The 13,167-nt window shown below is 37.5% G+C and overlaps 1 protein-coding gene across 1 annotated transcript; it reads left to right on the forward strand.

The window, feature by feature from the left end:
- Nucleotides 1-702: 702 nt before the first annotated feature.
- Nucleotides 703-6,175, forward strand: LOC132645368 (serine/threonine-protein phosphatase 7 long form homolog). The gene is made up of 6 exons (XM_060362322.1): nucleotides 703-4,241; nucleotides 4,334-4,498; nucleotides 4,607-5,041; nucleotides 5,134-5,748; nucleotides 5,833-5,901; nucleotides 6,101-6,175. The coding sequence occupies exons 1-3, from the start codon at nucleotides 3,450-3,452 to the stop codon at nucleotides 4,676-4,678; spliced, it is 1,029 nt and encodes a 342-aa protein (XP_060218305.1). The 5' UTR covers nucleotides 703-3,449; the 3' UTR covers nucleotides 4,679-5,041; nucleotides 5,134-5,748; nucleotides 5,833-5,901; nucleotides 6,101-6,175.
- Nucleotides 6,176-13,167: the final 6,992 nt, after the last annotated feature.

Raw genomic sequence — 13,167 nt, forward strand, 5'->3', positions numbered from 1 at the left:
ATTTTGTATAACATGGATCAGTCCACGTTATAACAATATATATTTATAAAGTGGACTGTCCACGACTCACTCACATTTGTTGCCCTAAAATTTTCAGCTAAAGCCTCCGCCTCTTCCTCCATTAAAAACTTACAGAACCTCCATCTCCTTCTCCTTTTCCTTCTCCTCCATTTTTTTTAAACCCTGCATTACAGTCTAATTTTTGGAGCAACTTCTTCATCTTTATCTGTTGTTGCTATTTAAATTAAGATATTTTTTTTAACTCATATAATATTGTATATTTATAGTAGATGTAGATTTGTTTGTCTTATATATCTTAATTGTTATTTTTTATTTGTGTTATTTTAATACGTTTGTGTTATTTTAATAAGATATATGTTTGTGTTATTTTAATTTGAAATTAAGATATGATTGTTAGAAGCATTATTATATAAAAGGTCCGATTTGTTTAGTAGCACTTTTGAATAAATTTGTTGTTATTTTGCTGTTATTTTTGTGGATTGTTATATAAAAGATCTGAATAACTGAACAATATATTTTGTTATGGATTGTTATGTTGTTGTTATTTTTGTTATTTTTGTGGATATTTGTAAAACGTGGACTGATCCACGTTATACAAAATATATTGTATAACGTGGATCAGTCCACGTTTTACAATATATAATTGTGAAACGTGGACAGTTCCACGTTATACAATATATTTTGTTATGGATTGTTATACAATATATTTCATTGTACCTTTAATGTGATATTTATATAGCCAGAAAAGTGAAACTTAATTGATGCCTCAGTAGCCCAAAAAAAAAAAAACTTAAAATGTCATGATAATGCTTTATTATATAGGACCTAAGTCTAAGTGGGTGGACAATATTTTGTCTATACCTTATAGGTATTAATGTGGTCCACTATCAGTGGTTTCTAAATAAGGCGTATGGAAGTTGGCTTTATCTAGGCAGTGCATATTTGTTCTGCTAAAATTGGAATAATATATTTTTTTAATAGTGAGTTACTCCAAATAGCTTGATCTGGACTTCATTTTTTTTTATTATATATATTGTCACGACCCAACTAGGGGCCGCGACGGGTACCCGGAGCTAGTTACCGAGCACCGCCCGCTCTACTACTTGTCTTGCTCATTTAATACTCTTTTATCAATTTTACATACCAATTGTAGGAAAATCATATTTAATCAAAACGTAAATACTTTATATACATTTGCCTCTCGGCCATCAAAATAATATACATACATATGAAAACATCTTGTGAGACCATCTAACCCACACTGCGTATCTACGAGCCTCTACTAACATAATGAATACATAGACGGAACAAGACTCCGTCATGCCCAAAATATGCATATATAAATGTACATCAAAAGAATAGCCATAAGCACCTCCGAACAATGGAGTGCTATCTATCAGCTGACAGCTACTGAGGACCCTGGCCAAGCTCTCCTCCCTGCCTACCTGTGGGCATGAACACAGCGTCCGAAGAAAGGACGTCAGTACGAATATTGTACCGAGTATGAGAGGCATACATAATGAAAGGAGACATCAATAATATGGGAATAACATCAACATGAGACAACTGAATCTGACTGATAATCATAAATGAAGTAATGCATGCTGTATTACTCATCATCATAACATGTATGCATCATATGCAAGCTGCCCGTCCATGTCGGAACGGTGTGATAATCAATAATATTAGCCCGCGTCCAGGCCTCCCGCGTCCGGGGTACCATCTCATGCCGCCCACTAGTGGTGTCTGCCCACGCCCGTAGGTCGTGGTGTATCCGTATCGCCGCCCGCCGAAGCGGTGTCTGCCCGGCCAACTAGGCCCGGTGTGAATGCAATCATGACATGCTTAATGTAAATACTCATAGTAATATGCTTATCATAAAATACTTATCTTATCATAATGCGTATATAAGACTCATGATCAACTTTACTCTATCGGGGATACGTAAGGTTGTGATCCCCCGATTACATTATGGAACCATTATGGACATTCTGCCTCACCTTGAAAGGACTAGTACATAAGGTGAGGGTAGGCAAGGAATAACATCATCATCATTCTAGTGTCATCGTGTCGTATAACTTATCTCATATAGCCATTCATAGGTATAAGCTTTTAACTTCTTAGAATGTAGGAAGGAATAGGGATTCAAGTTAAAAGATTCATGCCATTAGAAAGAAGGACTAGCCTCACATACCTTGGTCGTTTAGCTAAGATATCGCTCACTTGTTCTCCGTCGATATCACGTCGTTACCTTCATAAGAGAATTTGTATCAACATTAGTAAACTAACTACAAGAGCGCATCGCTAATTCTAGGAAAAGTCGGACAACGCTTCCTTCTCTCATACTACTTTTCTCATGTTCTATATCAGCTCCCAATATTCATAATATTATTCGCAATATCATAATCGACAATCGTCATTTACGTAAATTTGGCAAAATCCACCATTTTCCTCCAATTTCCCTTATTTCTACTTCTAGCTCATCCTTGCGTTTTCATGCATTTAACGCTTGTTTCATGATATAAACATCATTTATAACGTATTTGTACTCACAACACTTCAACATTCGTAATTCAATTCCACTATCATTCATTTATGTCACTATTCACTCAATACTGACCCATTTCTACGTTCTTCTACATTTCCAGTGTCTAAGCTTTCCAATACTTCAAACAACATGGAATAATCATGAAACTTACCTTGGATGATGGTGGAACAATCCTTAAGTTGAAATACTTCAATTAGCCAAAACCCTAGTTCCACCTTCTTTGAAATTTCTTCACTTAGATGATCCTTTATTGTGTTCTTACACTTGATCTCATGAATTCGGTGTTGTTGGTCTTGATGTTCTTTTGATTCTTTGGGATTTCTATAGATGAAGTATGTGGAGAGGTCTAGAAGTTTCTTGAGTTGTGTGGGAGAAAATGACGTGAATTGAGGCTTAAGTTCCCTTTTAATAATTCAAAATCTGGTCTTTAATGAAAAATTGTCGGGATGAACAGTGGTCGTAAATTGCAATTTACGGACCGTATTGTGGTTTACGGTCCGTCCTCCATGGTCGTTTTTAATCATCCCAGAAACAGAAAGTTTGGCTGAGGGTTATGGCAATTTACGACTGAGGTTTACGGTCCGTAAACCAGTTTACAGGCCGTCCTCCAAGTCATTTTTAACCATTTTCACAATTTACAGAAAGTTGGGATTTTTGACAAGCTAGAGGACGATTGCACTACACGGTCCGTAAATCACTTTACGGGCCGTATAGTGCCATATACGACCACTGGGCTGAAAAAATTTCCGCGACTTTCTTATTTCCAAAAATTCTTAATTAGCCATTCCCGACTTAATAAAACATCATTCACTCAAACTCTTCATCATTCCACTCATCATACAAGTACGGAGAAATTTCCGAGGTGTAACATATATAAGGTATGGAGTTTCCATGGGTATGCGTACATCCGGGGCCAGAAGTGTACGATATGTTAACACTCCAGGAGAAGCATCGATCACAGGCTGTGTGGGATGGTTCCTTGAGAGGACCGACCGGATGCCTGTTTCCTCGCCGCACAGATATCGAATTTTGGAAGCACGTGAGGCGTCATCCTTTTCATCCTCGCATCCTTGACTACTTTGGCCTGTGTGGATTTAGGGGAGTAGTAGAGGTAGGATGTGTATCATATGATTGGGCAGTCATCACTGCACTTATAGAGAGATGGCGTCCTGAGACGCACACCTTTCATCTGCGTACAGGTGAGGCGACCATCACATTACAAGATATTGAGCTCAGGTTTGGCTTGGTTGTTGATGGTAATTCCTTGAATGATCTTAATGCTAGAAACATAGGTATTGTTGGCTGGCAACAATTGATCCATGAGCTTACTGGTTGGGCACCCGATCTGGATTGTTTTAATGGTGTTAGTAGGTTAGAAGTACATAAATTAATTGAATATATTAGAGGCTTAGATGACATTACAGATCAGACCCCAGAAATTGATATGCAACAGCGGGTTAGGTTGTACTTGCTATGGGTTTGTGGCGGCACGATATTTCCGGATAAGTCCGGTGACTTACTTAATTTAGACTATTTGCTTGACATGCGTAACCTTAGAGCAATGAGTAGACAAGCTTGGGGAGCGGCTGCATTGTCATATTTGTATACTTGTTTATGCCTCGCTTCGTTGAGGAAAGCCAAGGATGTGTGTGGATTCATTTCCTTATTGCAGGTACGTGACCTTTAAAATTATATAACTTTATCTGGTTGTCCTATTTGATAGTTATAAGGTTTTTATGTATTTATTTTAAATTTTTAATATAGGTTTGGGCTTGGGAGCGAATTATACCGATGCAGCCACCACCCAGGACCCTTCCGCCACACACGGCTCTTGCACGAAAGTGGAGTCATCGTAAAGCTCGCGAAAATGAGGCACGTGTTGTGCTACCCATATGTAGGGATGTATTGGACAACCTAACAGATGGTCAGGTATTTTATCATAGTTATGGTTGTTAATGGCGTTTTGATATAATAGTTACGCTTATGTATAATTTATTTATTTTATTATCATGTAATTTTATGTCCTTTCTATCCTAGTTTGTGTGGCAGCCTTATTCAGATGCCATCATTAATGGACTCCCTGAGTGTCGGCGTGGCCGAGATATTTAGATGGCACACGTTCCCCTTATTTGTGGGATCTATCGAGAGTGGCACATGGTAGACCGCGTTCTCAGACAGTTCGGTAGGAAGCAACATATTCCGGGACCATGTGCTGAGATTGATCCTTTTCATCACAAACGTGACAAGCGGTATGCTATAACAGTGGAGGATTAACAAAATTTTGCAGAAACGGACTTTTTATGGGAAAATCGTCGACAAAGGGTAATTCTGGCCGAGTATGAAACTCAAGACCCCGAGTCATTATCAAAGTATTTTTGTTGGTATCGACATCACTCGCGCACTTTCATAGGAAATCCTGCGCATAAAGTAGATAGAGGATACCAACACATGGCAGGCAGGCATGAGGCACTGGTACGTACATTCCATTCCATTAAATGTTTGATGTCTTTATATGTGTCTTAGACCACTATCAAATCTTGTAAAAAAAAAATTTTTTTTTTTAGGCTTTAGGACATCAAGAATCATACAGGTTGGCTCAGCAGACTATCCAAGATCCAACCAAGTCTAATGAAGTGAAGGAAATAGCAGAGATGTTTAGCCACATTAATACAGAGTCCATGGCTGCTGCCTCTTTGGGGACGATGTTGAGTTTCGCTCCCAATTATACACCACCGGCAGAGTATGGTGAGCCGCCTACAGTGCAAGTGCCTCGTCATCAACGTCCTAATGTACCAAGACCTGCGGCGCGTGGTAGAGGACGCCAATCAGGTAACAGATGAGGTCGAGGTCCCGTGGATCACCAGTTGGTTGATGAGGAAGAGGTTCGCTTTGATCAAGATATGCCCAGATCAACGATGCCTGCAGCTGATGATGCATATTACCCAATAATAGATTTTATGTCCAGCTCATCGACGTCTGCTCCCGAGGTTCAATCACCAGCGGTAATCAGAAGTAAAGGGCCTTTTCAGGCATTCGCATCATCTGAGCCTATTAGCCTCGCAGTTATGGCCCAACAGTTTGGTGTTCAGACAAGCAGCTCTTATGGGATGACTGAGGGCCCTTTACCTGCATTCACTGGACAAAGCTCTTCAATTGGGAGGAGACTGAGTTTTACCGACGTGAGTATTCTAACCACTCAAATAGCTTGTATCTTGTTTAATGTAATGGCTACCTTATGTGTCTATATTATTTATTTTGCATAGTCTCCCATGGCATTTGATGTTGGATCCTCACACATTCTTGTGCCGGATGTACACACTTTAGAGCCACAGGTTAGCTTTTAATTCAAAGTTTTTGGAGACTTGTGGTTGTTATGTGGTGTTTTGTATTGGTTGCTTTGGTTGTTTGTGTTAGTATATGGTATTGGAGGAAGTCCTTGTTACAGGGGAGATGCTGCCCGATTTTACGTAGACAATCAAAGTAATTGCTAAGCATACAAAAATAACTTCTATTTTTTTATGGCATTTACAGGATGCAGGTGTGATACAAGAGGAGGTTCACCAACGTAGATCAAAACAAGAGCGCGGGCAAACTGGGTGTGGCACGGGGGGGGGGGGGGGGGGGGAGGGACACTGTAAAAATTAAATTTTTATTGTATAGTGGGTAACTTCGTGTTGAAGTATTAGTATTTAAACTTTATTCAATTGGAAAAAGATGGACACGTTTCTATTTTTATTTGCCAGTGTCTTTTTGCTACTGTGAATGAATTGTGAAAAAATTGGTTTGACGATGCTGGGGTCCACCTGTTTGATAAACCAAAGTCATAACTCATTAGTTCTTGGCATTTTCTGACTGTATAAAATCAGGTTCATTTCATTTTTGTATATTTTACTCTGCTGGGGTATAACTAGAGACTACATTTTTTTAATGTGTGTCATTAATTTGTTGTAAGACGTTGGCAGCCAACGTTTTTGCAACAATAAAATTTTGTTGTTGCAAAAACGTTGGCTGCCAACGTTTTTCCTCCAAACTATGAATTGTTGTAAAACGTTGAAAGGACAACATTTTGCAACAATAAAATTTTGTTGATTGGTAATTGATTCTTGAAAAAAAAATTACGCCAGAGAATCGTTGCAGTCGTGAAATCACGCATGCAGCTGTAAAAGCAAAAACGATCAATAATTTGTAAAAATTTTGGTGTAAAATCGCAGAATGCATGCAGTCGTCGAATCTGCCATGCAATCGTCAAATCAATCGTGCTTTGCGTAAAATCAAACAGTAAATATATTTTTTCAACATCAGCATTATGACATTCAAAGGTCCGTGAATCATTTGTTTTATATACCGGTTAAGATTTGTATTCTGCATATCTCCCTGAATTCTCCACTTCTCTATTGTAGACTTCATTTTTGACGAATTCTCAACTTCTCTCTTGCACTCTCCATTAATTTTTACTTTTGTATTCTATTGAAAATAATATGGCGGAAAATTATGTAAGAGTTAATTTATATTGGGGTGGTGAAGTTGTGTACGAAGAAGGTTCAGTGAGATATAACCGTCGTCCGGGAGCCGTACAAAGGTTTCCAATTTCCCTCAAATACGATCGTCTACAATGTGTTTTCATAAGCAAAATGGCCATATCTGATCCTAACCTTTCAGTGGTTATCACTGGACGATGTCCAACATCAATTACGGCTAGGGGATTTCCCATTTACGAGGAAACTCTTATTTCGGACGATGACTACTTATCGTTATTTCTTCGAAGTCCTGATATATTTAGCAATCATATCAGTACAGCGACACTTGACATGTATGCAACTGTTGAACGCTCTACTAATGTTGAAGCACCCACTGACGATGAGTTTGATATTCGGGGTACTACGTATCTTCCCGCTATGAATATTGGGCTTCAAAGAGGTACACTTCAACAAGAAACAATGGTAGGAGTTGGTAGCCAGTCACATAACTTTGGTTGGACTATGTAGAGCTGTGATATTCCTGGACCGAGTAGTGCTCCAGATACAAGTGAATTAGGTGGCGGGAGTATAGTTCGATATCGCCCTACTCAAGTGGAGTCATTTACAGAAAGGTAAATATAACGATGTTTTTTTCACTCAAACTAGGAGACTTCTAACTAATTGTTTCTGAGATTTGAACCCCTTGAATTTTCCTATGTTTGTAGGTGTAACGATTTTGAAGAAAACCCCGTATTAACTCAGCTCACACAAATTGTGAGCAATAATGATGTAGCTAATGATCACTCCGATGAGTCAGATAGTGATATCCCATTAGATCACACAGAAACAGACGATGATCACTCATCTGATGGTGATGGTCATTCTTATGAAGACATTACTACTCCAAGTGATGGTAACGTTAGCTACCATTCTAATGCGATTCCATATTTGGACAACACAGAAGAAGGCCCGGATGATTTTGCCTTCATGAGAGATGACGGTCCAGTTCGATCTGCACTTTGGGATTGTAAAAAACCTGAATTTATCAGATCAGGTTAGTATGGTGGCAATGAATATTCTTTTTATTTGTTGGCCCATTCTTAAGGGTTTGATAATCTTCCTTATACTATGCAATTAGGTATGTTATTTTAGAACAAACAGGAAATGAAAGGCGCAGTGAGACAATATTGTCTCAAAGAAAGGAAAGAGTTCATTTGTGATCAGTCCAAAGGTAAATTTTGGAGGGTTATTTGCAAGCGTCATATGTTGGGATGTGAGTGGATGATCCGTTTTAGAGAAATTTCAAGTGGTATATGGAAGGCAGGCAAAGCGGATCTCCACCACAGTTGTCTGATGGATGATTACAGAAAGGATCATTCCAATTTGAACAGTCACCTAATTGCTACTACGTTGATACCATATATTATGGTCAATCCATACATCAGTATTAAGTCAATTCGGCAAAAAAATAAAAGGATTGCATATGTTTACTCCTAGTTATAGAAAAGCACAAAAGGGGCGTAAGAAAGCTATTGAAATGGTATTTGGTGATTTTGAAACCTCTTTCAAGACATTGCCCCAATACATGGCTGCCTTAAAATATTTCAATCCGGGGACCGTTGTTGAGTGGGAGCACCAATCAACTACAATGCAAGGTGAACACATCTTCAAGTTTCTGTTCTGGGCTTATAAACCAAGCATCGATGGATTCAAAAGTTGCAGGCCTGTCATCTCAATAGACGGTACTCATTTGTACGGTAAGTATGATATGAAACTGCTAATTGCTGTTGGAATTGATGCGAACAATAACATTTTTCCACTTACATATGCTATTGTTGCACGTGAGAGCTTTGAGTCCTGGACGTGGTTCCTTGTGTTGTTGTGGAGACATATTGTTCTTGAGAGACAAGGAATTGGACTTATTTCTGACCGTCATCAAGGCATCTTGCAATGTGTCCAAACACATGATTGGTTACAACCACCATCCACACACCATAGGTTTTGCGTTCGGCATTTGAAAAGCAACTTCAATAAAAAGTTCCTCAGCAGTGACCTTGAGAAGCTAATGTGGTTGGCGGCTACAGAGCACCAGAAGAAGAAGTATAAAATGAGGATGAAACAAATCAAAACAATGCCACCTCCAGCGTATCTGTGGTTAAAAGCTCTTCCGGAAAAAAAATGGACATTGCATAAGGACAATGGTCATAGGTGGGGGGCTATGACAACGAATGTCTCCGAGTCTTACAACGGTTTATTGAAGAAAGCTCGTGGATTTCCCGTTACTGCCATGGTCCGTTATACGTTTAAAAATCTTATTGATCGGTTTGTTGAGAGAAGCACCCTTGCTGATTTGTTGATTGCGGATAAAAAGTTTTAGCTGCGCGCTGTTGAAAAGAAGTTTGATGAATACTGGGAGAGGTCCCTAAAGCATACTGACATGCAGCAATACAATGCAACTGAAGGGGTCTTTGAGATTCTGACATTTGCACACGAAGGTAAGGGCGGAAATATCCATAAAGTCTCTGTCGAAGGGAAAAAGTGTTCGTGTGGAAAGTGGAGAAACTACCATATGCCATGTTCACATGCAATTAAATTTTGTGATATTCGCGGAATTCAACCAAAGACCTATGTTAGCAAGTACTACAGTTGCAGGTTTTACAAGCAAACGTACAGTGAAAATTTTTCACCGTTGGGTGATGAGGCATATTGGCCACCTTCTCCCTTCAGTTTAATTGCAAACACTGAATACAAGCGAACTTCAGGAGCGCGGAGTACAACTAGAAGGAGGAATGAAATGGATATAGCTCCTGCTCGCATGGCTAGAAAGTGTAGTACGTGCAAGCAAACAGGTCATAACAAGAATCGCTGCCCCGACAGAAATCAGTAGTTGTTGTTGCTCGTTGGTTTTTATGTTTTTTCTTAAGTTGTACGATTGTTGTTTCCTTATGTAATCTTCCAAGAATATATAACATGTCTTGTGCCGTTTAATAGTTAGTATGTAATTTAACATTTACTACTCAGTTAATGTGTGACGTTTATTTAACTTATATTTTATTTTTTATTTCTGTTCGCATATATAACACATTTAATTATTTCATGTGTTAAAATATTTATTTGAGTTAATTATGCTTTAAAAATTAAAAAAATCAATAATTTTTTTTTATTAAAAACACAACCGAATATGATTTAAATAGAGGCGACGTCTTACCAAGTATTTGTAAAACGGGGAAAAAAATATATATTGTTATAACGTGGACTGATCCACGTTATACAATATATTTTGTATAACGTGGATCAGTCTATGTTATACGTTTAAATTATTATTTTTAAAATTTTTCGGATTTCTTCTGACAGGTGAAAAAAAAGTTTGGGGTATAACGTGGATCAGCCCACGATATACCCCTTTTGGTATATAAATTTTTGGTCACCCCCTTTTGGTTTATACAGTGTATTTATATAACCTTTAGGCTCGAGACTCCTATAACGATCCTCACAAATTGCCTATACTAAGTCTATTAAAAACAAATCATGTTGAGAATATGATATTATCATTCGCATAAAATAAAATATCTGATTGGAATTTCCAAAAGTAATACATTCTCGCATGGGCGACGTTGCTCATCTCTTTTATGTCCTCGTAGATGTGTACCAGCTAGTTGGCATTTGATACTCGTACCTTATGTGCCTTTATCATTTTTTGAGAATATGGCTGCATATAAGATACGTAACAAATATGGGGTGCATCGATATATGTACATTTATATCCATTGTGCATCTGGTTTGTTCTCCTCCCTTTGAATTTTTTTTTTCAGGTGGACCAGATGTGTTCATCTTTGATTGCTCAAACTCGACGGTACTTATCTTTTGTTTAGGGATGGCAGTTACTTCTGGCCCGTGGTTAAGGACCTAATATGAATGTGTTCTTTTTTGCTGAGATTTGATCGTTTGCACTTTTTTTAAAAAAAAAAATTACATAGGGGTAGGGGAAAGGGAAATGAGAGAGGGGATTACAACATGGGGACTCGAATCCTCACCAACAAGGTGTAAGTTCAGGTAGCCAACCAACCGAGCTACTAAAATTGCTACGATCGTTTGCACATAGCACAAGCGTAATTAGAGTTCTAGTTATGGGTTTTGGAGAACTCAATACTTTTGGCGAAAACATTATATTTATATTAAAATATTCACTTGATATGTATAATAAGTTTTTTACATAATCTAATTTTTGTAACGCTTTTTCCTTTTTAGTCAATCAAAAAAGGAATGACGTCTTTATATATTTAGTAACAAATAGTTTACTTTAAATTTCTCATTTTAACCTTAATGAGATGATTTATAGTCATACAAATATATATGACTTGTTTTAGACCATAAGTTTCTAAAGTCTTCCTTTCGATTTATAGTCATACAAATCTACAGTCTTCCTTAAACTATATACCCAATGAAATACCATCATAACTGGGACGGGGGAAGCACAACTTTATTGATCGCAAGCATGTTATTTTATAGATTCAAGTGATCATTCACCTTTTTCTTCTCCTAAAAGTGAAACTAATATTGTGTATTTGAGATTTGTGATTGATTGCACTCAGTTTTGCAAATGTAGTTTGAGTACTTAACATGTTTACAAGCAAACCAACAACAACAAGATACCCAGTATAATCTCACCAGGTGGGCTTTAGGAGGGTAGAGTGTAGGCATACTTTACTCCTACCTTCTAAAGGTAGATAGGTTGTTTCCGATAGACTCTTGGCCCAAGGAAAGATGAAAAGGCAACACTAATAATAGACAATATCAGCAACAAGGTAATAATATAAACGCACGAAAACAGCAAGCAGGTAGCCCTAGAGAAGATCTAAGAATAAACAAGTAGACCTAGATGTTATATCCCGTATTCTTATACATTGGGATATTTTAAGCTAAACGCGACAAGTTAAAGACAAGACTATTTAAGGTACGAGGTAGAGACTTTTAACTTCCGATTTTATTTCAATGCACAAGTCGCCTATAAATTTTATTTGGTATAGAAATATTAATGGAAATTTGGGATTAATTTACCATGATTAGATTATTAAGTGGGATTAAAATTTAATCACTTCAATAATTAAGCCTAAGAGGCCGTGTGGGCACCACCCGAATAATAATAAAAAAATATATAATGATATAAAATCAAAATTAGAAAATAACAAAACAAGGTGCAAAAGTGAGTCATCAAAAGAGGGAATACGTGTAGCAATATGGGGAATAATATATATTCAATTGGATGTAGTGCAAGTGACCATTTTCAAGTCATTTGTTGGTAGACAAAGCTCAAGAGCAAGAAAAAATGCTCATGGCTGCTCACGGCCAGATTGAGGTTTAAAAAAAAAAAAAACAGTTTTGTTGCTTAGTAAAAATTCTAAGGAGAAGACAAGGAGATAGAGGTGGAGAAGCAAGAATAAGTATAAAGATTTAAGACACAAATTGGAGCCAAGTATCCAAGGTAAGAGTTGATCATTTCTATGTGTTTTATGATGAATTGAATGTATATAATTTTGCATGTTGGTATTGGATTGTTGTTGTTGAAGTTTAAAGTGAGCCGTGTGTGATAGGCTTATATGAAGTAATGCTCAAATTTCTTGTACATGCATTGAGGATGGTTAGAATGTTGTAGTGTGTATGAAAGGAATGAAAATTATGGAATTTTGTATGTGGTTATGTTGAGGCCGTGTAGGGGCTGGTTTAGGGGATTAGTGGACTGATTTATTTGGTGCCTTAGTTGTTGTTGTTGTTGTTAGGGACGTTGTGGTGCATTGTTTGCATTGTAAATATGTGAGTTTGATGTGTAAAAGAAATGCTATGTGTGATGAAGGAAAACAGTCCAAGCCGTGGACTGTTTTGGATTTGAATGTGTAAAGAAATTTCACATGTTGATGTTGGAGCCGTGAACTATTTTTAGATTTGAATGTGTAAAGAAGTTTCATATGTTGATGTTGGAACCGTGGACTGTTTTGGAAAAAATGGTGGATTAATTTTATTTTGAATGTTGATTGTTATTATCATGGGTTCTAAAATAAGAATAAGGATATTGATGGTTAAAAATTGGAATTGTGATTGTTGCGGGCTGTTGTATAAACTAATAGAACGTTAATATAGCTCCTT

Source organism: Lycium barbarum, chromosome 6 (genome assembly GCF_019175385.1).
Source record: "Lycium barbarum isolate Lr01 chromosome 6, ASM1917538v2, whole genome shotgun sequence".
Taxonomy (NCBI): domain Eukaryota; kingdom Viridiplantae; phylum Streptophyta; class Magnoliopsida; order Solanales; family Solanaceae; genus Lycium; species Lycium barbarum.

What these genes read in the sequence shown, in the direction of transcription:
- LOC132645368 (XM_060362322.1), top strand. Translation starts at nt 3,450, where the DNA reads ATGGAGTTTCCATGGGTATGCGTACATCCGGGGCCAGAAGTGTACGAT. An exon ending in GATTCATTTCCTTATTGCAG is followed by an intron (nt 4,242 to 4,333) that starts GTACGTGACCTT and finishes TTTTTAATATAG; the next exon opens with GTTTGGGCTTGGGAGCGAAT. An exon ending in ACAACCTAACAGATGGTCAG is followed by an intron (nt 4,499 to 4,606) that starts GTATTTTATCAT and finishes TTTCTATCCTAG; the next exon opens with TTTGTGTGGCAGCCTTATTC.